This window comes from Hibiscus syriacus, unplaced genomic scaffold (assembly GCF_006381635.1).
Source record: "Hibiscus syriacus cultivar Baekdansim isolate YM2019G1 unplaced genomic scaffold, ASM638163v2 tig00012635_pilon, whole genome shotgun sequence".
Classification (NCBI taxonomy): domain Eukaryota; kingdom Viridiplantae; phylum Streptophyta; class Magnoliopsida; order Malvales; family Malvaceae; genus Hibiscus; species Hibiscus syriacus.
The window spans coordinates 78,850-104,488 of NW_024062287.1; the positions used below are offsets into that span (position 1 = coordinate 78,850).

Genomic DNA, 25,639 nt, shown 5'->3' on the forward strand with positions numbered 1-25,639 from the left:
GCATAAAGAGAGAAGCTTAGCGGCCAAGAGTGGTAATGGTGTTGGACTGGTAGACATGCTTGTGATTTATGTTAGGAAGATGAATTTATAAAATTTTGATAGGATGAAAATCAATGGTGGATATATATAGAATTCAAGGTGGGCACGTGCTCATTCTGGAATCTTAATTTGTTTATGTTAATTGTTTATTTTACTTAAGGTATTCATCATGAAATTTTATTTGTGTCCGTTCTAAAAAATATTTATGAATTCGTCATTTGAAAATAGATTATCAATAAAATATATAATAATTTGTGATTGCATGGGGAGATGACATTCTAAGATTATATCTTATTTTATTCCCTAATATTTGGATAACATGAAATTCAATGCGTTTAAACAAACGAATACTATATTTCTCACTGTCTCTTTCAACTATAGTGGAGATAACTCTTCCCAATGATTGTTTGCAACCCATTTATATGTTTTTTTAGGTATTTGTTATATAAATCTCGACAATATGATACACTATTTAGTGTGAACTGCATGACATTTTTAAAAAATTGTGTCGGAACAATTAGAACATTTTAAAGTATATTACTCAATATATTATTTAATTTGGCATTTGAAAGATGAAAAAAAAACAAAAAATTAAATTTTAATTGAAATTAGAAAACAAATTCAATTATGATTAGTTTGATGACTTAATTAGAACATTTTGAAGTTTATGAACAAATTTTAAAATTAAAAACAATTTAGGTAGGTATTGCATAGGGCCATTTTCCTCACTCGGCAATGGCTGACGTGTCCAAATGCCACGAGGCATCTAACTACTGGGTATATGTCTCACAGACCACCTGTCTCTCGTCCACACTCAACCAGAACTCTCCTTGGGCTAAAACCCTTCTTTCGGTCTCAAACCTTGAGAGGTGTTTGGTTCAAGGATTATGGGATTCCCATGGGATGAGAATCTTACATTCCCATATTTGGTTGGCCGAGAATCTCATTTCTGGTAATGTTTTATTACCAATAGTAGATTTTTTGGGGTATATTATCGGGAATGTCATTACCTCTCTTCCCTTAGGTATTGTAACATTACCGGCGTTTTGGACTAAAATGCCCTTAAATTTTTATTTTTTTTTAAAAATATCATTCTTCTGTCATTGAATAATAAAAATTATACGAAAGTTAAATTACAAATTTATCCTTAAATTATTTTAGATTTACAAAAAAAAATCTATAATTAAAATTTTATATGAAATTCAGGGGTTAAAAAAAAATTTATCCTTTCATTAAACATTTTTTATATTTTTAATTTTATAAAAAAAATTTATATAAATATTATGAATTTAATTTTTTAAAGAAAATATATAAATATTTTACAATTTGTAATATTATACAAATATATAATAAAGATAATTTGGTCAAATATACATTTCAATAATCTTTTATTCCTTTAACCAAACACGATAATCTTACATTTCTGCTAAATCAACCAAACACAAAATATAACATTCATAATAATTATATTCTCTGATAATCTTTTATTCTCACTGATAATCTTACATTCCGTGAACCAAACGCACCCTCAATATCTTATTCTTATGTATGGGTTTCGGCATTGGTCCCGAAAAACACTGACAAAATACCAAATAAAAGGTTAATTTTTTAAGAAAGAAGGGGCAAAATACGCGACGGCTAATTCAAACCCTCGATGCAATTTGCGTTGCCATCACTGCGCCGGCCCTCTTTCCAAAGAGATGGTAATAATCTTCACTTACATATCAATTTTCCTTTCTTTTTTTAGTGATTGTTGTGTTGAGTTTAATTTTTTTAATGGTGCAGGAAACAAGTGAATGGACTGTTGCTCCACTTGTCAGGGACAGCTTTTCTATGGTAAAATTTATCACATTCTTTTCTTTCATTGTTGTTTTTGCTTTTTTTTTTTAAAACTTTTTTATATGTTATAACTTGGGTCTTTGTATATATATGTTGTCAGTTCAATAGAACTGGGCAGTGGGCATTTTGTTCTTGTAGTTTTCGCTTCGATAGATTCATACTTTGGAAGGTGGTTTAGTTAGTGTATTTGTTGTTGTTTTAGATTGGCTCTGCGGTTGGCGGGACTACGAGTGCCTTCTACGGGTTCAATCATGGTATAATGATATGTTTCTCCTTTTTTTTTCACTTGTTAGATGTAGTTCAGTTAATATGACTTGATTATGTTGCTGTAAGCCTGTAACTCGTGTTTTTATGCATTTCTCATGGCTTCTTCAATGGATTAACTTTCTACAATGCGTACTTTAAACTTTTTCCATCTTATATAAAGTACTTCCTTTTAGGGGACAATAGTTTCCATGTTGATTTAGAAGAGTCAACTTCCAAATAAGTCTTTGCTTATGCATCTTTTTGTTCAAGTTTAAATTTCCAGCAGAATTCAGTCTTTTCCTAGTGCCTGCAACTAGGAGTAAAAGTGTGAAGCTCTGTGATGCTTAAAGTTCCAATTTCTGATTCTATTCAAGGACATATATATAAAAAAGTATCATTTGTTCTACCTTTGGAATATGAATCATGAAACTTAATTCTCTTGGCATATTGCTATTAGCCTATTATCTTTTTATGCATTTTACTACGCATAGTTTTTTTTTTCTTTTGATGACCTACTCGATAACCCTTTCTCGTCATAAGAAAAGTTATTTTTCCGATGGCCCATATGGAAAGGGCATAGTTTAGATTGTATTTCTATTTATTTTTTTTTTGTTTTGGTGCAGTAATGCCAAAAGTCAGGAGGTGGGTTAAGGGACCCATGTGGTTGCATTTTCTAATTGGTGTAAGTTCTTTAAAGGCCAAATCTCTTGGTTTTTCAATGTACAGTTTTTAGTTGTTTTTCAAGCCGAGGTTGTTCCATGGTCTCTAAAGTGTTACTCATTTGGTGTGCTCACTATAAGCTGCTGTTCCGTATTTGAACTTGTGGCCTGCAAATTGGTTTCACTTTGCTGCATTTTATACTCCTTCCGTCTATTAACTGATAAGATATAAACTATCCTTGTTTAGTTGCTGCTCCTTGTTTATAATCTGTGTTCTCGGACTCGGATATGAATGTTAGACACGGGTATTGTCTCTGAAGATACTCATTTTTTCATTTAAATATTATTATTATTATTATTATTATTATTATAATTATTATAATTATAATTACTAATTTTATTACTAATATTATTATTAATTATTATTACAAACGGGCCAAATCCGGCCCAACCCAAAAGCCCAAATATATAACCCTAAACCCATTTAGGGTTTGTATCTAGCTCCCAGCCGCCGCTTCCAGAAGGCTCAAGCTGCCTCTCCAGCTTCCAGACGCTGCTGCCGACGCCTCCACTGCCAGATGGTCCAACCAGTCGCTGCCGACGCTGCTTTTGCCACGCCACCTCACCGCCGTAAATTCCAGAACACCAGATGGCAGCCCAAATCGAGCTCCATGGTGAGTCACCAGCATAGCTATGGTGACTCACCTAGACATCCCTCTCGGGACCGGTCCAAACAGAACCTCGTGGTGGCTATAAAAGCCACCATACCTGCGAAAGAACAGACGGCCACGGAGAGACACGGCAGAGAACGACAACAAAAAAAAAAGAAAAAAAATAATAACAACCCTCAGCAGCAAACAAAACAGAAAGAAAGAAAAGAGAAAGAACTTACCGAGGAAACCACAAGGTGACCGGAGACGCTACGTACCGAGGAAACATTCGAAATACCCGAAGGTATTTCTCTAGATCTGCTCCGATCCAGAGCTTTTTAGGGCAAACCAAGGCCAGATTCGGCCTTGGGAGGATCGGGTCTTTATTTTAGGTCTTTAGGAAAAATCCGGCCACCGCGTGTGGTAGCCGGCGGTGGAGACCAACACCGGAGTACGGTGTCCGGCGACGGCCGGAAACTCTCTCGGTTAGAGAGAGGCGAGAGAGTTTTATAAACTCTCTCGGTTAGAGAGAGACGAAGAAGAGAGAATGAGGGATGCTGGCCCTACGGGCCAGCCATTTGATCATATATACCCCTTCCAAACGACGCCGTTTTGGGCAGGGGTATATCTGTAATTTCGCACACGGGTCAAACCTCTCGCGTAGTCATCCTAGATTTGTAAATTTCTATTTTTGTCACTAAAGTCAATTCTTATATGTTTTAATTAAGTCTCGTAATTTTATTTTATTTCATTTTAGTCCTAGCCTGTATATTTAAATATTTAGGATATAATATATTCAGTCCCTTAATTTTAATAAATAATATTTTAATACTGAGTTTATATTTTTAATTTATTTTAATCTGATATTCGAATTTTAAATAAGTTTATTTTAGTCACTAAATAAATAAAATAAAAAAATAGCATGTTTAATCCCTAATATTTTGATTAATTATGAATTAGATTTTTTTAATTTTACTTTTACTATATTTTAGTCACTAATTCTAAATGTTTTCATCTATTTTATTATTTTTAAATATATCATTTTAATTGTATTTTATTGTTTTATTTGTCTATATATTTAAATACTTTTATTATTATATAGTTATAAATATATATAATAATTATTTATATATATTTAATAAATTATTTTGATATTTTTTTATTATCGAAGAAAAGGACAGTCTTAATACAACTGGATGTCCTATTCTGGTATTTTAAATTAAACAATAGTATTTAAATTAATATTTATCAATATCAAAGAAAAGAGCTGTCTTAAGGCACCTAGAAGTTCTTTTCGGATATTTTTAAATAAATAAATATTTTTTTATAATTTTGAAATAATAGAATTATAAATTAAATATATTTTTGAATTTTTAAAATTTTAATAATAGAGACAATTTATAATTAAAAAGTACCAATTTTGGGCGTTGTAGGGGTGCTAATCCTTCCCTAAACGTAACCGACCACGAATCCCTTTTTATTATTAAAAAGAACGAATTTTTGGTTAAAACGCAGATCAGTTTATCTTTTAATTGATGTTTTCTTAAAAACTCTTTTAAAAGATATTTTTTAGGTATTCGACCTACCTGACCCAAAAGGCCGATGGCGACTCCTAAATTATTTCCAAAACCATTTATTCACATCAATTTCACCGCCAAGTAAATATTTCGTGCCCGGACCAAAACAGGTTACGACAGCTTGGCGACTCTGCTGGGGACCGGTCAAACTTTTAAAAATCAATTATAAATTGTCTCTAGTATTAAAATTAAAAATTCAAAAATATTTAATTTTTTCTTTCAAATTTTTTATTTATTTATTATTTTTATAATATTTATATGTTTTATTTTATTTGCAAGTATTTTTATTTCATTATTTATTTTTTTCTGTTAAGAAGTTTGAATATTTCTCCTCACACACAACACTTGCATTGCATAACATAAAGCTCTATAATTGAGCTTGTCCCTTTTAAGTGGGAGTGAAAGCGACGTCTTCGTGAGAATTTATTCTCCGTGTCAGACCTAGCAAGTAACTTTTGGGGTTCATATGCTCTATGTCTTCGTGAGAATTTATTCTCCGTGTTAGTCATAGAGAAATGTATCCCCTTGAATTGAACTCGATCCGTTTAAGTCTGTAATGGACTAGGATTGAGGGTTGACAGCCCAAGGGGGCACTAACAAGGATAATTCGAGTACCTTACTCCTAGAACTAAAACCCTACATGTAATAAAACTTAGAACTCCTCCTAATCTAAGACAGTACTGAACCTCTGTTCTTAGGTATACACAAAGGAGAAATAAAGCTTTAGCTTTTATTTTATTATTTTATGAATAAATGCCTGCGAATTAAAAATCATGCGGTTAGGTTAATTTTTCCAAACAAAGCATGGAACTAGAAAGCATGAGGTTAGGATTTATTATATACCATGATAAATAAATTTTTCTTTCAATTATTTGGTATTAACCATTTTATTTTTTCTTATTTCCCATGTATGTTATTTTGCTCTAATTTGTTTAAATTATTTTCTTTTGTTTGCATTACATGATCATGACCAAAAGGTGTTAACTGAAAAGACTGCTCATCAAATTAGAAAGAAATCATAAATGAACAAAAAGTTCTATGATCAAACAAAATATGATGCGGCCAAGAAAAGACATCCTGAGGGAACTTTGAAGATAAAGAAGAGCTATTCACCCAAAGATTGTATGCCCATTGAAGAGCAAAAGGAAATACGAGAAATAAGAGAGCAGATGACCAAGATGATGGATAGAATATCTGTTTTGGCCAAAGGAAAAGAGATTCCAGCACAGAAAGAGGGAGAGCTCAATGAATCTAACTCTGCAGTTTCAGATACGCAAGGGATTTTGATTCCTAACCAATTAGAGAAATTACAGACAGTCATCATTCGTATTCACAAATCGTATGGAGATACCAAAGAAATGGTGACGACTGTACAAGCTCCCAGAGAAGAGAAGAAATCATGTAATCAGAAATCATCAAAGTTTGGTCTGCTCCCGACGTCTAAAACTCAGGTTCAATCCAAAACAAAAGGTGTTTCTCATGTTGATGCTGCACCTATATCATATAAAGATTTGTATGAAAAGTTACTTGAAGCACGAGAAATAGCTCCATATTACATAAAACCGTTCCAACCTCCGTATCCAAATTGGTATGACATCAACGTTCATTGCGAATATCATACCGGAGCTCAAGGACATACTATCGAAAATTGTCTTACCTTCAAACGCCGAGTCCAAAGTCTTTTGGATCATGGAACCTTAAAATTTATGGTAAATGATCGACCTGGTTTGGTAACCAAGGGTCCTGATAGATTAATACCAAAAATCTTCAAAGGTAAGAATATCAGTAGGGGCACCCAGAGAGAAGAAGATTTGCTGAGGTGTGAAGCTCAAATACGTCATTTGAAGATTGAAAACAATAAATTGTGCACCAAAATGGAAACCATACATGAAGACTTCCAGAAGGTCAGTCAAGCTTTTCAAAATGCTGGAATAGGAAACACCCCATAAGAGTGGATATCAGGGGTCACTAAACTGAAAAAGAGTTGCAGCATACATGAAGATCTTCTCCAAAAACTTTTTGAACACAAATGTTCTCTCGCAAAGGAAAATGATCAACTCCAAGAATTAACATAGGTGATGAAAGAACCCCAGAATGTCATGAAAGAAGCTGCAGTCCAGACAAGCAATATGGCCCATAAGCTGATAATCTAACTTAGTTTTAGAGAAGAAAATGGGAAAGTTATTCCCTATATGAAAAGTTTTGTTGAAGTTAGGATTAAAAGTTGTCCCCTACATGTAAAAGTTTTGTTTGATGTACTGAAGCTTTTGTGTTCAATGAAATCTGTTCTAAGATGATCACTCTTAAGTAACACATTTTCATACATGCATTTACATTTTGTATCTGTGCATTTTCATTTTGTATTTTTATATTTATGAATTGCACATTTTGCATTCTTATTTTTCTATTTATGCATTTTTCATATTTTTATTTAATTACTGTCATGTACTTTAATTATAAAAACATATAAATAATTCATGAAAGGTTTCTGTAACAGTAAAAACCAAGATCATTCATTTATTTTACTGTACCATCATCATGAAAACAATGGAGCAACCTTATGAAGGACTACAAAAACCATTGGCCAGAACCATTGACAGGGTTACCTCGGGATACAAGGAAAGAAGTTTCAGATTCAGTACCAGATGGATCAGATCAAATTATCCAAGGAATGGAATTTGATAAAGAAGATACAACTGTTATAGAGAAATCGTGCTATCAGATTGAAGAGTCGAGAAAGATAACATACCCTAGGGCATCCCACTCAAACCCAAAGAATAGCCTCATTAATTATTCACAATATGAGGATAAAGTCAAGAGGACAGAGAAAGCAATCAGAAACATGATAGTCTTGTTGGCCCAACAGTAGTCTGGTATAATCAGTTGACCCAAGAACAGATCAAGAAATGGGTAGATCTAGCTGATGCATTTTTGAGACAATATCGGTATGTTAAAGGCTTAGCTCCAACACGTATGGATCTTCGAAGAGTAAAGAAGAAAACCAATGAAAGATTTCAAGAATATGCCCTAAGATGGAGAGGAATAGCAGCACAAGTTCAACCTCCCATGTTAGAAGAAGAAATATCACGTATGTTTCGGGATTCTATTCCCACTCCTTTCTGCGAGTTAATGCAGGCAAATCCGACGAACGAATTCGAGAATCTTGTGACAAGTGGAGATTTAATTGAGAATGTAATCAATGAAGAAAACACAAAAGTCACATACAAGAGCCCAACAGATCAAAAAGCGAAAGCTGATAATGTGAATGTATGTCGCATCCAGAATCCCCGCAACTGCAAAAGAAAAAGAGTAAGTAACTGTTCGGATCGACCAAAGAAAGTCATGAGATCAAGAAAAACTTTAGAAGTGTTCCAAACTTCTATTTCAGACTTATACTCTCATTTGGTTAAAGGTCAGTACATCACACCAAGACCAACTAAAGTGACATCAAATCCTTCTGCTCATAGCTATGATCAAGATAGAGTTTGTAATTTTCACTTGGGGGTATCCGGGCATTCTACAGGCAATTGTAGGCCACTGTTAAAAGAAATTGAGATGCTTGTTGACAAAGGGGTTTTGACACAAGAAATAATCAAGAAATGGGGGGCAAATAAGGATGAGACTCCTGATCCTATTACATACCCAACATTAGAGGAATAATAAGGCATGGCAAAATAAATAAGTGGAAGTGTTATCTACCACTGTAGTACCTTTCTACTTTCAGCATCTTGTTTGAACTTGTTTTTTGTTCCTTTCTCCGCCTTTTGTATAATAAATAAATTTGTGTTGCTTTTATGGTTATGAGCAAAGAATCAAGTTTTAATCTTGAGATTATTGAGTATCAAGTAGATTAAATATTCTTTTAAATTTGCAAGAGTTATAGATCTATTGGCAAGTGATAAAATTATATCTTCAATATCCCATCCAATGCCAATTACTCGACCCTTACCAAAACCAAATCCTGACACTACATTTATCTGAGATTCTGAAGAAATGTCTCTATTTGTTTTTGAGACATCAACTCTAGATGTTCACCTTCTCGGATAGAGTTAATTGGTTTATGATATTACCCCTTCCACCATATACATAACTTTAAGAGTCACACATTTGTCCTTCCAAACACAAAACCATCATAAACTAAAAGACCTCAAAAGAACCAAACTTTCAACTATTCGTGAATATTACCGCAAGAAGAGACGAGATGAGGCATCATGGACCAACTCATTGATGATAATTTCAAGTGATTAGGGCATACTCAAAGAAGAAGGGGAAAGTGATTGATTGAAATAAATATATCAGGCATTAATTACATTTTTCATGTAAATAAAGTTAATCTTGAATATTCATCCCCCTGTGGATACCTCTTTTTACAAAGGTTTCTGTGTATGAGATGATGAACGGCATTGTTTCATTTATCCTTTAATATATATATATATATATCCTTTGTTGTCCCCATTTGAGCCTGAATAATGTTTCTTCTAATTCAACCCTAACCAAGGATCACCCTCTACATTAGGGGGCAAGGTAAAGGATATTGGCTCATAAGAATAAAGATTGTCAATACAGTTTTATTACGAAGACAAGTTTCCATGAAGTTATGAAAGTTTTGAACTACAAAGTATGTCAAATACAGAGTGCTTGAAGATCAATCCAATCAAGAATAATGGAAAACCTCCAAAATGCAAAAGGAAAAAGAGGTGCTCAAAGCAATTGAAGTATTATACTCATCCAGCAAAGAAAGAAGAAGAAGAAAAAAAAAAAGGGAAAATCGAATAAAGATGGGTGATTTATTGAGCCTCAAGTTACAAGGTTGATCAAGTACGAACAAGAAGAGCAAGAAATGCTGAAGATATGAGAAAATGGAAATGAATCCAAAATTTGGCACTCTAGAGGGATCCAGTTGATGGAAAATTCCTCAGCAAGGCAGATCCAAGTCAAACAAAACAAGATTGACGGCATCAGAATGAATTGATCCTTGGTTTGATGACCCTTAAACACTTATTTGGGCCTTTTTATCCATTTCTTTCGTAACCATAAGCCATGGCCTACGTTACGTACCTGAAAAGTCCATTCTAATCATACATGGGTTTCTAAGTAAAAGATGATATCTTTAGAATTCATTCCGCCTTCCAAGATTGATTTTTATTTGCAAAAATTAGTTTTTAAAATCTTTAATGCATGATATGAAAAATGATAAAGGTGGGTTCAAGATATAAATTTTTAAATAACATCTTGAAACCAAAGGAGGATTCGAGTTGAAAACCTGAAAAGGCGGCTCGAATATTGAATGGTGCAACAACGACATAAGAGACGATCTTAAGCTCTTAATAAAGCACCACACATCTCAAAAACGTTCCTGAGATTCTGGAAACGAGAAGCATCTCTACAAGATGAGCATAACAACCATTTCTTCAAGTTAGTGGAAGCCCGAAGCGACATACTGAACCAACTTGAAAGAACCTACTTTACCAAAATCAACCTACACCTCAAATCAGTCAATAATTTTGACACTTGCCATAGGACTATGATTTTTGAATGATTTAAAAGTGTAGTTGATTTATTTGATATTCATTAAACTCCTTGTTTATGATTCGATTATATTGTGAACCTGAAAGGGGTAATACTTTGCAAAATTCTTTCATTCTTCAATAAAGAAAGGAGAAAAAACATTTTCAAACAGTACAGTCTCAAATGAGGAAGGTCCTTAAAGCAATTGTTGCTTATTCTACCTCTGTTGTAGAAAAAGAATGAACGAAGCCAGAATAATGAAGCACTTCACATTTTTGAAGGCAAGTGGTCCAAGAAGCCAGAAAGTCTGGAGAATTGAACTTGTGACACTCTCCTATGACATTATTAGCAGCTCATCAAGAAAGATCGTTTATCTCATACTGAGGGCAATAAGGATCACCAGACAGATTATTTTCTCCAACCATCAATTCATGTTCTCTAGAAGATTACATTATAGAACCATGAGCAAGTCACTACCTGCACTCTGGTTATACCGTGATGCTGGCTCAAGTCTTGATACATCATTGCTACTTCTTCTATGCCGATCACTTTCTTTGTCAAGATGATACCCATTATGTCCTTCAGAAGATTGCTGAATTTGAATTTGAGGACTTAGGGCACAGAATAAGATATTGGAACAGATTCTACACTTGTATGCTGTACAGGATTCCAAAAGTTGAGATAACCAGTTTTACCATCAACTAAACCTTTCCATAGTTAAGGAAGAGTGAGATATGGCAGTGTGTATTTTGGAGCAGCAGAAGAGACAGCTGTCGTAGCAGTCATTACAAGAAAATGCACCAACAAAAATCTTCTAGTTAATCATGATGATGTTTATGCTTCCGGTAAGATTGTTACACGGGATGCTACCGACAACAAGGTCGAATCCGCCAAATCTATTCATCAATTGCTCCAACCGATCACCATTCAGTTCTTGCACCTCTGTTTTCAAAGATATACTAAGACAGTAGAAGGCGATCTTTGCAGCACTGATTCCAGCAAAAAGAAACAAGACATTGATATCACTGGGAAACATGTCTCTAAACAGATCCTTATGTATGGTTTTTAAGGAAACCTAGAAGTATTTCCACCTCATCAGGTTCAAGTGGAGCAACTTTATTCCTTCCAACCCATACTAGATTCCATTTTTAGCACTCATTAAGAACATACTTCTGGACACTCTAAGGTGGCTCATTGTCATAAGCTTCAAGAACCTTACAGATCCTTTCTGTTAATTTGGCACTTCCTGTACATATTTATAAACAGTTCAACTTTGTTTTTGGATTCCAAGAAGGCCATCATTTCTTTGTCAATGGAAAAGCATCAGCACATGGAGGAAGCAGAATAAGAGAAACTCTGTTCTTAATTGGCAGATTATGAATATAGCCTATTTTCAGTGTGACAGCATGAAAATGCTTCGAATCTACAAATTCTGGCTTTACATCGAATAAGTACTGTGATATCCCAGTCCAAACATTAAATGGAACAAATGAATGTGCTCATAGCATCTTCTGGAAGTGTTCTTTGAGTTATCTGATCTGGTTTGGCAAAACCGATCATTGAATATGGAACAAATGAATGTGCTCATAGCATCTTCTGGAAGTGTTCTTTGAGTTATCTGATCTGGTTTGGCAAAACCAATCATTGAATTTGGAAGATGAATGTGCTCATAGCATCTTCTGGAAGTGTTCTTTGAGTTATCTGATCTGGTTTGGCAAAACCAATCATTGAATTTAGAAGATGAATTTGTTCATAGCATCTTCTGGAAGTGTTCTTTGAGTTATCTAATCTGGTTGGACAGAACCAATCATTGAATTTGGAAGATGAATTTGCTCATAGTAGAAATAAGGAGACTCAATAGCATCTTCTGGAAGTGTTCTTTGAGTTATCTGATCTGATTCGGTAGGAACCCCAGAACCGATCATTGGAATTGAAAGATGAACTGCATGATCATCTTCATTAAGAAGCTTCTTTTCAAGCTTCCTCTGCTTCTTCCTTTTCCACAAATCATAACCCAAGTTTTGCCTTTGCTTGTAATTGGGATCATTACATAATGGTTTCCTATCTTCTACCATAAGAAGTGCATCAGTAACCCTAGACATTTGATCAGCACATATAAAATCTGTCAATTCTGCAATTGATGAATCTGAACCACATCTCTCCATGGTTATTGAAGCTTCAGCCTTTGAGAATCTCATTTTTGTCAAGTATAACAGTTTACTCTCCTCATCAGAATCAGAACTCATGATTTCCTCGATATCAGAAGAACTATCAATATCTGTGAAATCATCCTGAAAGATCGCTTCATAATCAGATGAATTATTATCAGAATCAACATGTTGCATGGGTATGGATTTTTATGAGCCTGTACCACTGTATATGTAGTCTTGCTATTGCATCAGATTACTGTTCGCATAAATTGGTTTCTCTCCCCACAGAAAAGTATATTTCAGAGATGGCTTTCACTGAAAGATGATAAGCCACTGTGTCAGCCTGGAACGGATTACCAAACTATTTTCACTGCTCTGTCTGACTAAATCCCTCCAGATACAGAAAAGGGTCACCTCATTCAGAAGATACATATTTCAGACGTTTCTGTCAGAATGATTGAATACTTCTTAGGTTTGTGACAACATGAAGAGATTTCAGTTACTTGATAACACTACTGTTTAGTGACACCAGAATGAGAGTATTCAAGATAAATAGATTTGGGACACGAATAAAGCTACAAGTACCTACAACAAATCAATGTCAAAATTGGACCTCGTGGGGATCATGACATTCCAGTCAAACAGAGATTGAGAGTGAATCAGATAAATCTAGAGGGACATCTTGAGGGCCCATTTCAACCAGAAATAGAATATTGGGGCATTTTGAAGGCTCACAGCAATATGAATATTTGGGCATTCTTGTAGGCTCATCTTAACAAGAAGCAATATTGGGACATTTTTAGAGCTCACTTCAGACAGATCCATGTGGTGTATTTTGAAGACTCATATTAACAAGAAGCAAATATTGGGGCATGCTAAAAACCCTTTTCAAACAGAATCAGAAATGTTGAAATATTCTGAATATTTATCAGCAAAATGTTGGGGCATGCTGAAAACTCATTTCAATCAGAATCAGAACTGTTGATGCATTTTGAACACTTGTATTAGCCAATGTGGGGCATGCTGAAGGCCTATATCATCCTGTGTCAAGATCATTGACTTGAAAAAATATTTCCAATGAGACAGAAAGGTGTGAAGAATGAAAATGGTAAAACAGTGACAGTCGAACTGACTATACATAATTGCTTCGTTCATCAGGCAGTTACATTATGATCATGTTGTTGAACAAATGTTACTCAGCAAGTATGTTTTCAAAAACCTAATATTCTTAACCGTATGACAGTGTGTTCTTTGATAAACTACATTACGGTTGCATGAATAAAGATGATCCCCAGGCAGACTACTCCATCCAGGGTTCAGTTCCTCAAGATCTCAGCATTGAATATGGCCTTCTGTGTGTCGGTGATAATTGGAAATATTTCTTTGAGATTCCTAGCAAATAGTTTCAACCATACTATTGAGATTATGAAGCTGTTTTTCACGTCAGTTTTTGCTTGCTTGATGACATTAAAAAGGGAGACTCGACTCTCACTTATATTACTGTTATTCCCGTTGTTATTGGGATCATCATTGCTAGCCAGGGTGAACTGGGTTTTCATCTATTTTGGTTTTATCATGGGTGTTTCATCCCCAGCAGCAAGAATTCCCTGGACCTTTTTTCTGTACGTGGATCCTATAGTTGATGTGTTTCTACTTCCTACAACGCTCATTATGGAAAAAAATGTGATCAGTATTATACTTTCCCTTGCCTGAGATAATATCAAGAGCAATTAGTATCTCCTATTCAATTCGACACCAGCACATTTTGTGAATTTGACCAACTTTTTTGGTCATACTAACATTTCTCTTGTATTCCCATTGAGTTTTGTTCTCAAGTGATCTTGTGACATTATACAAAAACTTTGAACACTAGGCAAAGAGCTTCAATGATTAAGACATCTGAGCAGAATACACAGAAAAGGATGAATGTGTTGTCAAATGTTTTACATCTGAGTAGAAACCACATGAGATGATGCATGTGTTGTCAAATGTTTTACGAACCAGTTATTCTGATGCTGAACCAATGTTGTGATCATATGGTTTCCATTTTTGATCCAAGATGAAGTCTGTCTTCTTCAACCCCAAGATTAGAAGTTGAGATATGATGAAGATTTCTTTCCACAGAAGGAGAGCTGAAATTTTAACAACAAGAAACTATTGGAGCCAACTAAGATCAAACAATAGGTTGTTGTTAAACATCTTTACATGATATGGTTTGAGTTGCTTTGTTCGAGATCCAATTAGATGTTGAGACATGAAAGGAATTGGAATAAATCCTCCTTGTGATATGTTTCAAGAGTCAAATCAGAACAGACTCTACTCTCTTAATTAATCCTTGCTGAGTCAGGCATATCTACATCTACACTCTTCAAAGATGGTAGATTCTCTTTTTAAAGATGACAAATTCTCTTTTCAAAGATGAAAACTTTATGTGATTTCTACACAAGTCCAAACAAATAAAGTTGGTTTTATCCAAGACAAAATGGGGCACTAAGGTCATAATTCTGACTACGACAAGAGTTCCACAAATAAAACAATTCTTCTGAGACAAAGAATACATAAAGATGCAAGTTGATCAGATAGTTCTTCAGAAATGCAAGCTTGATAGCATAAGTTGCTACACTGATATCCAGAGATGACCCTGGCAATAAATGATGAAGTGGAGGAAAACCGAGTTCACCATTTTGAAGTCAAATGAAGATTGCATCAACATTCATGCATCATATTTAGACATTTGCAAAATAGGAGCATTTTCATTCATTTTATCCATGTTGAATATTTGACAGGAATTTCAAAATTTTAGCAAAGATTCAAATCCATCATCTGATGGATTAACATTTCCAGAGAAAGTTCATAATGAGAAGAACTCATCTGAAGAAGGAAGAAGAAATTCATAATGAGAAGAATTTGTTCAACCTTTTGTTCAAATCCATCATCTGATGGATTATCATTGCCAGAGAAGGTTCATAATGAGAAGAACTCATCTGAAGAAGGAAGAAGAAATTCATAATGAGAAGAATTTGTTCAACCTTTTGTTCAAATCCATCATCTGATGGATTATCATTGCCAGAGAAGGTTCATAATGAGAAGAACTCATCTGAAGAAGGAAGAAGAAATTCATAATGAGAAGAATTTGTTCAACCTTTTGTTCAAATCCATCATCTGATGGATTATCATTGCCAGAGAAGGTTCATAATGAGAAGAACTCATCTGAAGAAGGAAGAAGAAATTCATAATGAGAAGAATTTGTTCAACCTTTTGTTCAAATCCATCATCTGATGGATTATCATTGCCAGAGAAGGTTCATAATGAGAAGAACTCATCTGAAGAAGGAAGAAGAAATTCATAATGAGAAGAATTTGTTCACCTTTTGTTCAAATCCATCATCTGATGGATTATCATTGCCAGAGAAGGTTCATAATGAGAAGAACTCATCTGAAGAAGGAAGAAGAAATTCATAATGAGAAGAATTTGTTCAACCTTTTGTTCAAATCCATCACCTGAGGGATCATCATTGCAGAGAAGTTCATAATGAGAAGAACTCATCTGAAGAAGGAAGAAGAAGTTCATAATAAGAAGAATTTGTTCAACCTTTTACCTGAATTCATCACTTGATGGATCATTTTTTCCAGAAAAAGTTCATAATGAGAAGAGAGAGGCCACCGCGTGTGGTAGCCGGCGGTGGAGACCAACACCGGAGTACGGTGTCCGGCGACGGCCGGAAACTCTCTCGGTTAGAGAGAGGCGAGAGAGTTTTATAAACTCTCTCGGTTAGAGAGAGACGAAGAAGAGAGAATGAGGGATGCTGGCCCTACGGGCCAGCCATTTGATCATATATACCCCTCCCAAACGACGCCGTTTTGGGCAGGGGTATATCTGTAATTTCGCACACGGGTCAAACCTCTCGCGTAGTCATCCTAGATTTGTAAATTTCTATTTTTGTCACTAAAGTCAATTCTTATATGTTTTAATTAAGTCTCGTAATTTTATTTTATTTCATTTTAGTCCTAGCCTGTATATTTAAATATTTAGGATAAATAATATATTCAGTCCCTTAATTTTAATAAATAATATTTTAATACTGAGTTTATATTTTTAATTTATTTTAATCTGATATTCGAATTTTAAATAAGTTTATTTTAGTCACTAAATAAATAAAATAAAAAATAGCATGTTTAATCCCTAATATTTTGATTAATTATGAATTAGATTTTTTTAATTTTACTTTTACTATATTTTAGTCACTAATTCTAAATGTTTTCATCTATTTTATTATTTTTAAATATATCATTTTAATTGTATTTTATTGTTTTATTTGTCTATATATTTAAATACTTTTATTATTATATAGTTATAAATATATATAATAATTATTTATATATATTTAATAAATTATTTTGATATTTTTTTTAATATCGAAGAAAAGGACAGTCTTAATACAACTGGATGTCCTATTCTGGTATTTTAAATTAAACAATAGTATTTAAATTAATATTTATCAATATCAAAGAAAAGAGCTGTCTTAAGGCACCTAGAAGTTCTTTTCGGATATTTTTAAATAAATAAATATTTTTTTATAATTTTGAAATAATAGAATTATAAATTAAATATATTTTTGAATTTTTAAAATTTTAATAATAAAGACAATTTATAATTAAAAAGTACCAATTTTGGGCGTTGTAGGGGTGCTAATCCTTCCCTAAACGTAACCGACCACGAATCCCTTTTTATTATTAAAAAGAACGAATTTTTGGTTAAAACGCAGATCAGTTTATCTTTTAATTGATGTTTTCTTAAAAACTCTTTTAAAAGATATTTTTTAGGTATTCGACCTACCTGACCCAAAAGGCCGATGGCGACTCCTAAATTATTTCCAAAACCATTTATTCACATCAATTTCACCGCCAAGTAAATATTTCGTGCCCGGACCAAAACCGGTTACGACAGTCTCACATGGGTATATTAAATCTTTTCAAGTTTTCCATACGTGTTGAGGGTCTTTAGAGAGTCATATCCTCGTATTCATGTTCGGACATGTGTACGGCACATTTATTCCAAAATGAAGTAAACCAGAGCAACAAATTTCCAAGTTTATGGGCGATTACTGTCCCTGCTGGTTGACTATTAACCTTCTGACCCCTCGCTCCGTAAACACCATTTAAGCTGAATATGTAGTGCACCCTGTGCTCGTAGTTTCGCCTGAATGGAATATTATAACTTACATAACTCTTCTCTATCTACATGCAGGCACCACCTGTGATTGTATTCTCTTCTGCGTGTGCAGTATTGGCAGGTTAGAAAGTATTTATTTCTTCAATGACTATCAATGTCTTTAACTATTTATGACTGAAATCAAATGATTTAAGACTTTTGACAAAGATTTTATGCACAAAAAAGAGGGTTTATTATTATTGTGTCTTTTATGGTTTGTCCAAGTTCCTTTAATATCATATTTATTTATGAATGTATCACCTTCAGTTGGCTGCCTAGCTAGTAAAATTAATTTTCTTAATTGAGATGTTAAAGATCGTCTTACATAACTGTGTTCTTGAATATATTTTCTGATGTTCTCTCAAAGTTCTCTAAAAATGTTTTATGTTGTCGGAACACTATGGTACTTAAACTGGTTTTTAAAAGGAAAAGGTCAAAACACTCTGATGTTTTTCCTTCACCTTAAATCCACTCTGCAAAAGAGGGATTTTTTTTAATACAAACCCCAATCTGTGAAGGATCATGTTGACTATCTGTCTGAATTTTATGAACTGCTTTCTGGATTTTGACAATCTGTGTTAACAACTTCGTTTTCGCCAAAGATGTTTTACAGCAGTTGATGTATCATTCTGGAATTCGCATTGGTAGTATGAATGAGTCATTTTATCAGAAGATAGGGATTATAACACCATCCTTGTGAAATCTTGCTTCATCAAAATTGTCTTTGGCTTGGACTTATGGCTGTTGTGCGACAACACTGACATTCTCTCTTGGAAAAAATCCTCAGGCGGTGCTGTTCCGGCCCTTGCTCAACTCGCTTCTTCCTCCTACCGTGCAGCATTCTCGTCCTCTTAATTGCCTCCGTCTTCACAGAAAGATACGATGCATTAGTCCAGGACTTCCTCTTCTTTGTAATTATGTACCGCATATAGCATGTTTTAACACGTGCGTTTACCTCTATTCTCCAAATAAACATGTGTAAAGGTTTGCCCGCGATGCTCAATTTCCTTGACATGTGATCATGCTTCAAGGCACAATATTTTGCCATTTTGGATCATTTTGTAATGTATATGTTTATGTTTATATTTCATCATTTTCTGCTTTTCATTATGTTTTATAAAATGAATCCATTGTCTGGGACAACCGTAAAAGATATCATAGAATAATAGTTTTTAATGAGGACGAAAAATATGTAAAAGAACTCTTAATTTGATGAAAAATATTATAAACTAACATAAAAGGATAATTATTTATTTCTAGTTAACAAATATCACCATATTATTAATGGACTAACTATTTAATATTATAGTTGAAATAAAAAAATTAATATTTTTGTAATTAATTTAAAATTGCATTATAAAATTGATAGATACACTAACTAGCAAGTAGTGTCCAAATGCTCCGTTGAACGGTTGAAGTCTTCAGCGCCTGCTTATTTCCTTATTTTCTTTATTCAAGATCAACTGAAAATGAAAAACTTTCACGTTAAATAGAGAATATTTTTTTCCATGCATTAACAAAATTTAATCTTTAATCCAATCCTCCGAAAATGAAAGTCACCCTTTCTTTGATCAATCTTTCTTTACTCTTCTTCTCCTTAATAGTTTCATCCCATGAATCATCTTCTTCTCTTCCTTCCAATTCCTTCCTTGGAATTCCTCCTCAAGGTATACACTCTTTTCTCAAAGTTTTGTTTGCCGAACATTCACCCTTTCTGGCTTATATATGTTTATAATTGAAACTGGGCTCTTTGTTTTTTCAATGAAAAAAATAGAAACAGATGAAGAATACTTCAAACGAGATATTATAGTGCGTAAGAACGGATCAGAGAAGTTCACCAAAACCCAACTCAATGATGATTTCTGTGACTGCCCAGACGGCACTGATGAGCCAGGTCCCACATTCTGTCTCTTGATTGCTTGATTTGCATTTTTTTCCTATTGTTTTTGGTATAAAGGGCTTGCTTAAGTAGAGAAATCAGGGCTCTTTTATTATTTTAGCCTCTCCTTTTTTCTGTTTTGATTTATTTCTAGTAATAATGGGCCATGTTGATAAGGAATTTGGATGTCTTATTTATTTATTTATTTATAAGTTACTAGTTTTTTCCTCTGTTATGTTGTTTCTTAAATTTCTTTATAATTTCTTAAAATGTTTGTTTCAGGAACATCAGCTTGTCCAGGAGGAAAAGTTTTATTGTAAGAATTGTAGACACTAAATTTTGTCCCGGTTTTATTTATATAATTTATATTATTATATTATTATTTATTATATATTTTATTATTAATATTATTATTAATATTATTATTATTACAAACAGACCCAGATTACACGACCCAATTACAAATCCCGGATGCCCACATCTGGAAGCCCAACCTAAACAGAAGCCAACTGGCCCAGCTAAACCCTAAACCCAATTTAGGGTTTATATCATCACCAGCAGCTGTAAGCTCCTCATGACCGTTGGATCTGACTTTGATCCAACGGTCCACAGAAAGGTTCCAGATGAAACCCTAGGGTATCATCACCCTAGGGCCACGTTTCCAGCCGCCTCTTCAACTACCACGCGGCGCCTCCTCTGCTGCCAAGCTTCCAGAAGATGCTGCCACGCCTCCACGTCTCGGCCAGCTGCCGCCCTCGTCGAAGACTCCACTGCTGCCACGACCCCTCTACACGTCAAAGCTATATGGTGAGTCACCATATAGTTTGGTGACTCACCGAAGGGCCTTTCTTGAGACCAGTCTGATGAGAGCCTCGGTGGTGGCTATAAAAGCCATCACCACCTATAAACAAGAAAAAAACGGAGAGCAAGAATAGAGAAAAGAAAAACAGAGACCAACTCACAACAACCAACAATCAAACCGAGAAGAGAGAAGGAAGAGCTTACCTTATCGAAGAACCCCAAGCGGCGCTTGAGAAACAGAAATACCGAAGGTATTTTCCTTAGATCTAGGAAGATCCATAGCTTTTTAGGATGAAAGAAGGGTGAAATCGGGTTTAGGGTACTCGAATTTAGAGTTTGGGGAAATTTTGGTATTCTCCGGCCACCAGTGATAGTGGCCGGCGGTGAGATTGGCGGTGGTGCAAGGCTGCCGACCGATTACCGACTCCCCTCCGATGAGGGAAGCTAGAGAGAGGCGAGAGAGAGTTTTATAACTCTCTCTGTTAGAGAGAAAAGAAGAAAGGAAGAAATGAGGAAGTTGGCCCTTGGGGCCGGCTTAAATGGGTATAAATACCCTCATCAAAACGACGCCGTTTTGGTAAGGGTATATACGTAATTTACACACATGGACAAACCCTTTCCGCAGCCATCATAACTTTGTAACTTTATATTTTGGTCACTAAATCAAATTTTAGATTTTTCTAATACGGCGCATGAATTTTATTTTCTTTATATTCTGGTCACTAATTTAATTATATGTAAAACAACCTAATTAGTTATTATGATTTTAATAATTTATATTTTAGTCATGAATAACATGTTTTAATTTCTTTCAATTTGATGTTCGAACTTTATATAATTTTATTTCAGTCCCTAAATAAAAAAATATTAAATATTACATATTTAGTCACTATAATATTAAATAATTATTTACTAATTAGATATTTAATTTTAATATATTCTAATTTAGTCATTAACTTTAAATTATTAGTTTTTATTATTTTTACTTTCATTTATTATAGTTATTATTTAAACTTTATATATATATATTTTAAAATATTATTATTATAAATATATATATATATATATATAAATAATATTTATTTATTTTATTATTATTTTTAAATCTTTTATATAAATTATTTTATTCTATTTTAATTAAAGAAAAGGGTTGTCTTAAAACACCTAGAAGTCCGTTTTCTGATATTTTATCCTACAAAATATATATTAATTTTTAAGAAATATTTTATTAATATTTATTTATTTTTTTAATATTAAGAAAGGAACTGTCTTAAAGCACCTAGAAGCTCTTTTATGATATTTCTAAATAAATAAATATCTTATTTATATAAATTAATATATTTTCTTAAAATTATAAATTTGAAATAATAATATTATGAATTAAATATATCTTTGAATTTTTTTTGCCAATAATAGAGATAATTTATAATTAATAAAGTACCAATTTTAGGCGTTATAGGGGTGCTAATCCTTCCCTAAACGTAACCGACCACAAATCCCTTTTTATTTCTAAAAAGAATGAATTTTTGGTTATACGCAGATCAGTTTATCTTTTAACTGATGTTTTCTTAAAAACTCTTTTAAAAGATAATTTTTAGGTATTCGACCTACCTGACTCAAAAGGCCGATGGCGACTCCCAAATTATTTTAAACCATTTATTCACATTATTTTCCCGCCGAGTAAAAAATTTGTGCCCGGGCAAAAACCGGTTACGACAGCTTGGCGACTCTGCTGGGGATACAATCTGGTCAAGCTTCAAAATCAATTATAAATTGTCTCTATTAATTAGAAATTAAAAATTCATATATTTAATTTTTAATTCTTTCTTTTCGAAATTTATATATATATTTATTATTTTCATAATATATATATATATATTATTTTATTAATATTTCATTTTATTTTCAAGTATTTTATTTCATTATTTAAGTTTCTGTCAGAGGTTTGAACTTTTCTCCTCACACACAACACTTGCATTGCATAAACATAATCTCTATAACTGAGATTTGTCCCTTTTAAGTGTGAGTGAAAGCGACGTCTTCGTGAGAATTTATTCTCCGTGTCAGACCTAGAAAGTAGCTTTCAGGATTCATATGCTCTATGTCTTCGTGAGAATTTATTCTCCGTGTCAGGCATAGAGAAGTGTATCCCCTCGAATTGAACTCGATCCACTTTAGTCTTGATGGACTAGGATAGAGGGTTAGCAACCCAAGGGGGCACTAACAAGGACAATTCGGGTACCTTTACTCCTAGAACTGAAACCCTGCATATAATAAACCCTAGCACTTCACCTGATCTAAGAAGTACTGAAACTCTATCCATAGGTGTACACAAAGGAGAAATAAGCTTTAGCTTTTAATTTATTATTTTTATCTCTGAATAAATGCATGCGAACTAGAAATCATGCGGTTAGGTTTATTTTTCCAAACAAAGCATGGAACTAAAAAGCATGAGGTTAGGATACATTATATACCTTGATAGATAGAATCTTTCTTGGTACTAACCAATTTATTTTTCATACATTTTGTTTTGCTCTAACTTGTTTATATTGATTTCTTTCGTCTGCATTGCATGATCATGGCATAACCAAAAGGTGTTGACTTGAAAGACTGTTCATCAAATTGGAAAGAAATCATAAATGGACAAAAAGTTTTATGATCGAACGAAATATGACTTGGTCAAGGAATGGCATCCCGAGGGAACTCCGAGGATAGAAGAGAGCTATGCACCCAAAGATTGTATGCCCATTGAAGAGCAGAAGGAGATACGACAAATAAGAGAGCAGATGTCCAAGATGATGGAAATAATATCTGTTTTGACCAAAGGAAAAGAGATTCCTGCACAAAAAGATATAGAGATCAATAAACATAATCTTGCAATTTCAGATATGCAAGGGACTTCTGGTCCTAATCAATTGGAGAAGTTACAGACAATCATCATTTATATTCACAAATCGTCTAGAGATACCCAGAAAATGATGACAACTGTAAAAGCTCCTAGAGAAGAGAAGAAATCATCGAAGTTTAGTATGCTCCCAGTATCTAAAAATTAGGTTTAATCCAAGATAAAAGGTGGTTGTCATCTTGATACTATCCCCATATCATATAAAGAGTTGTATGAGAAGCTACTTGAAGCACGAGAAGTGGATCCATATTATATAAAACCGTTCCAACCTCCGTATCCGAATTGGTATGACATCAACATTCATTGTGAATATCATGCCGGAGCTCAAGGGCATACCATTGAGAATTGTCTTGCCTTCAAACGTCGAGTCCAAAGTCTTTTGGATCATGGAACCTTACAATTTATGGTAAATGATCGACCTAGTTTGTAACCGAAGGTCCTGTTAGATTAATACCAAAAGTCTTCAAAGGTAATAACATCAGTAGGGACGTCCAGAAGGAAGAAGATTTGCTGAGGTTCGAAACTCAAATATGTCATTTGAATGATCAAAACGATAAATTGAGCACCAAAATGGAAAGCATACAGGAAGATTTCCAGAAGGTCAGTCAAGCCTTTCAAAATGCTGATATAGGAAACTCCCCAGAAGAGTGGATAACAGGGGTCACCAAACTGAAAAAGAACTGTAATATATATGAAGGTCGATCCAAGAAGTTTTATCATAATTCACGAGTTACAGAAGAAAGATGCAATACAACTGTCATGGAATCGAGAAAATATCAAGTCGACAATCAAAGGTTGAATAGTGCTATGACCAACATGGAAGCATCATATCAGATTCATCAGCTTGAGATCGATACTGAATTAAAAGCCACTATGGCCAAGAACAAAACATTGAAGAAATGTTTATATGATTATGGAGATCTTGTACGAGAACTTCTTGAACATAAAGAATCTCTCACAAGGAAAAATGAACAACATTGTTTACAACTTCAAGAGTTGACACAAATGATGAAGGAAAAAGACAATATCGTAAAGGAAGCTGCTGCTCAAGCAAACAATGTGGCTCATAAGCTGGTGGACTTAGCTGGCTTCACGAGAGAATTAAAGCAGATGGACAATTCCACATCTGAGTATGAGTGGAAGTTAGTTTGGCTTTTAAGGGAAATAGAGAAGTTAGGAGTGAAAGTTGTCCCCTACATGTAAAAAGTTTTGTTTGATGTACCGAAACTTTTGTGTTCAATGATATCTGTTCTAAGATGATCACTCTTGAGTAACACCTTTTCATACATGCATTTGCATTTCACATCTTTGCATTTTCATTTTGTATTCATACTTTTATGTATGCTTTTACATTGCACAGTTTGTATTCTTATTTTTACATTTATACATTTTTGCATTTACATTACATTTATTATTGTTATATACATTAATTATAAAAACATATAAATAATTCATGAAAGGTTTTTTGAAGTAAAACCAAGATCATTCATTCATATTACTTTACCATCATCATGAAAACAATGGAGCAATCTTATGAGGGACTACAAGATCAATGGCCAGAATAATTGACAGGGTTACCTCAAGATATAAGGAAAGAAACATCAGATTCAGTACCAGATGGTTCAAATCAAATTATTCAGTGTGTGGCATCTGATAAAGAAGATATAATTGATAAAGAACAACCATGCTGTCAGATTGAAGAGTCAAAAATGGTAAAACCCTCTGGGCCATCCCAATTGAACCCAAAGAATAACCTTGTTCATTATTTACAATATGAGGAAAGATTCAAGAGGATGTATGAAGCAATCAGAAATATGAAATGTATTGATACTTCCCACAAAGAACTAGAAGCAAGAGAACTCAGCTTGGTTCCACACTTGGTTATTCCCCATGATTTCAAAATGCCAAATTTTGAAAAATATGATGGCACCAGTTGTCCCTTAATCCATTTGAGAATGTTTTGTATAAAAATGGAAGGATATTTAAGTTCTGATGATCTGTTAATTCACTCTTTCCATGATAGCCTTGTTGGCCCAACAGTAGTCTGGTATAATCAGTTGACCCAAAAACAGATCAAGAGATGGGTTGATTTAGCTGATGCATTTTTGGGACAATATCTGTATGTTAAAGGCTTAGCTCCAACACGTATGGATCTTCGAAGAGTAAAGAAGAAAA

At 33.8% G+C, this 25,639-nt stretch overlaps 2 protein-coding genes and 1 long non-coding RNA gene across 3 annotated transcripts in view; all 3 read left to right on the top strand.

Annotated features, from left to right (window-relative positions):
• Positions 1 to 1,624: 1,624 nt before the first annotated feature.
• On the top strand, positions 1,625 to 18,847 carry LOC120205697. The gene is made up of 6 exons (XM_039205533.1): positions 1,625 to 1,742; positions 1,825 to 1,875; positions 2,081 to 2,132; positions 2,748 to 2,806; positions 17,916 to 17,961; positions 18,667 to 18,847. The coding sequence occupies exons 1-6, from the start codon at positions 1,740 to 1,742 to the stop codon at positions 18,732 to 18,734; spliced, it is 279 nt and encodes a 92-aa protein (XP_039061464.1). The 5' UTR covers positions 1,625 to 1,739; the 3' UTR covers positions 18,735 to 18,847.
• LOC120205698 lies at positions 2,865 to 17,664 on the top strand. The gene is made up of 3 exons (XR_005524045.1): positions 2,865 to 3,093; positions 10,805 to 10,806; positions 17,616 to 17,664. It is a non-coding gene; the product is annotated as an uncharacterized LOC120205698 (long non-coding RNA).
• Positions 18,848 to 19,365: 518 nt separating the features above from the next.
• Positions 19,366 to 25,639, top strand: part of LOC120205699 (glucosidase 2 subunit beta-like) — a 40,336-nt gene continuing 34,062 nt past the window's right edge. Inside the window, exons 1-3 of the mRNA XM_039205535.1 lie at positions 19,366 to 19,546; positions 19,660 to 19,773; positions 20,041 to 20,076. Coding sequence (XP_039061466.1) covers positions 19,732 to 19,773; positions 20,041 to 20,076 — 78 coding nt within the window. The 5' untranslated portion in view covers positions 19,366 to 19,546; positions 19,660 to 19,731. The remainder of the gene's footprint in view (positions 19,547 to 19,659; positions 19,774 to 20,040; positions 20,077 to 25,639) is intronic.

Bases quoted from the DNA above. Each gene is read 5' to 3' on its own strand.
- LOC120205697 (XM_039205533.1), top strand. The intron at 1,876-2,080 runs GTAAAATTTATC...TTGTTGTTTTAG, and splicing joins TCAGGGACAGCTTTTCTATG to ATTGGCTCTGCGGTTGGCGG. The intron at 17,962-18,666 runs GTTAGAAAGTAT...AAAAATCCTCAG, and splicing joins TGCGTGTGCAGTATTGGCAG to GCGGTGCTGTTCCGGCCCTT.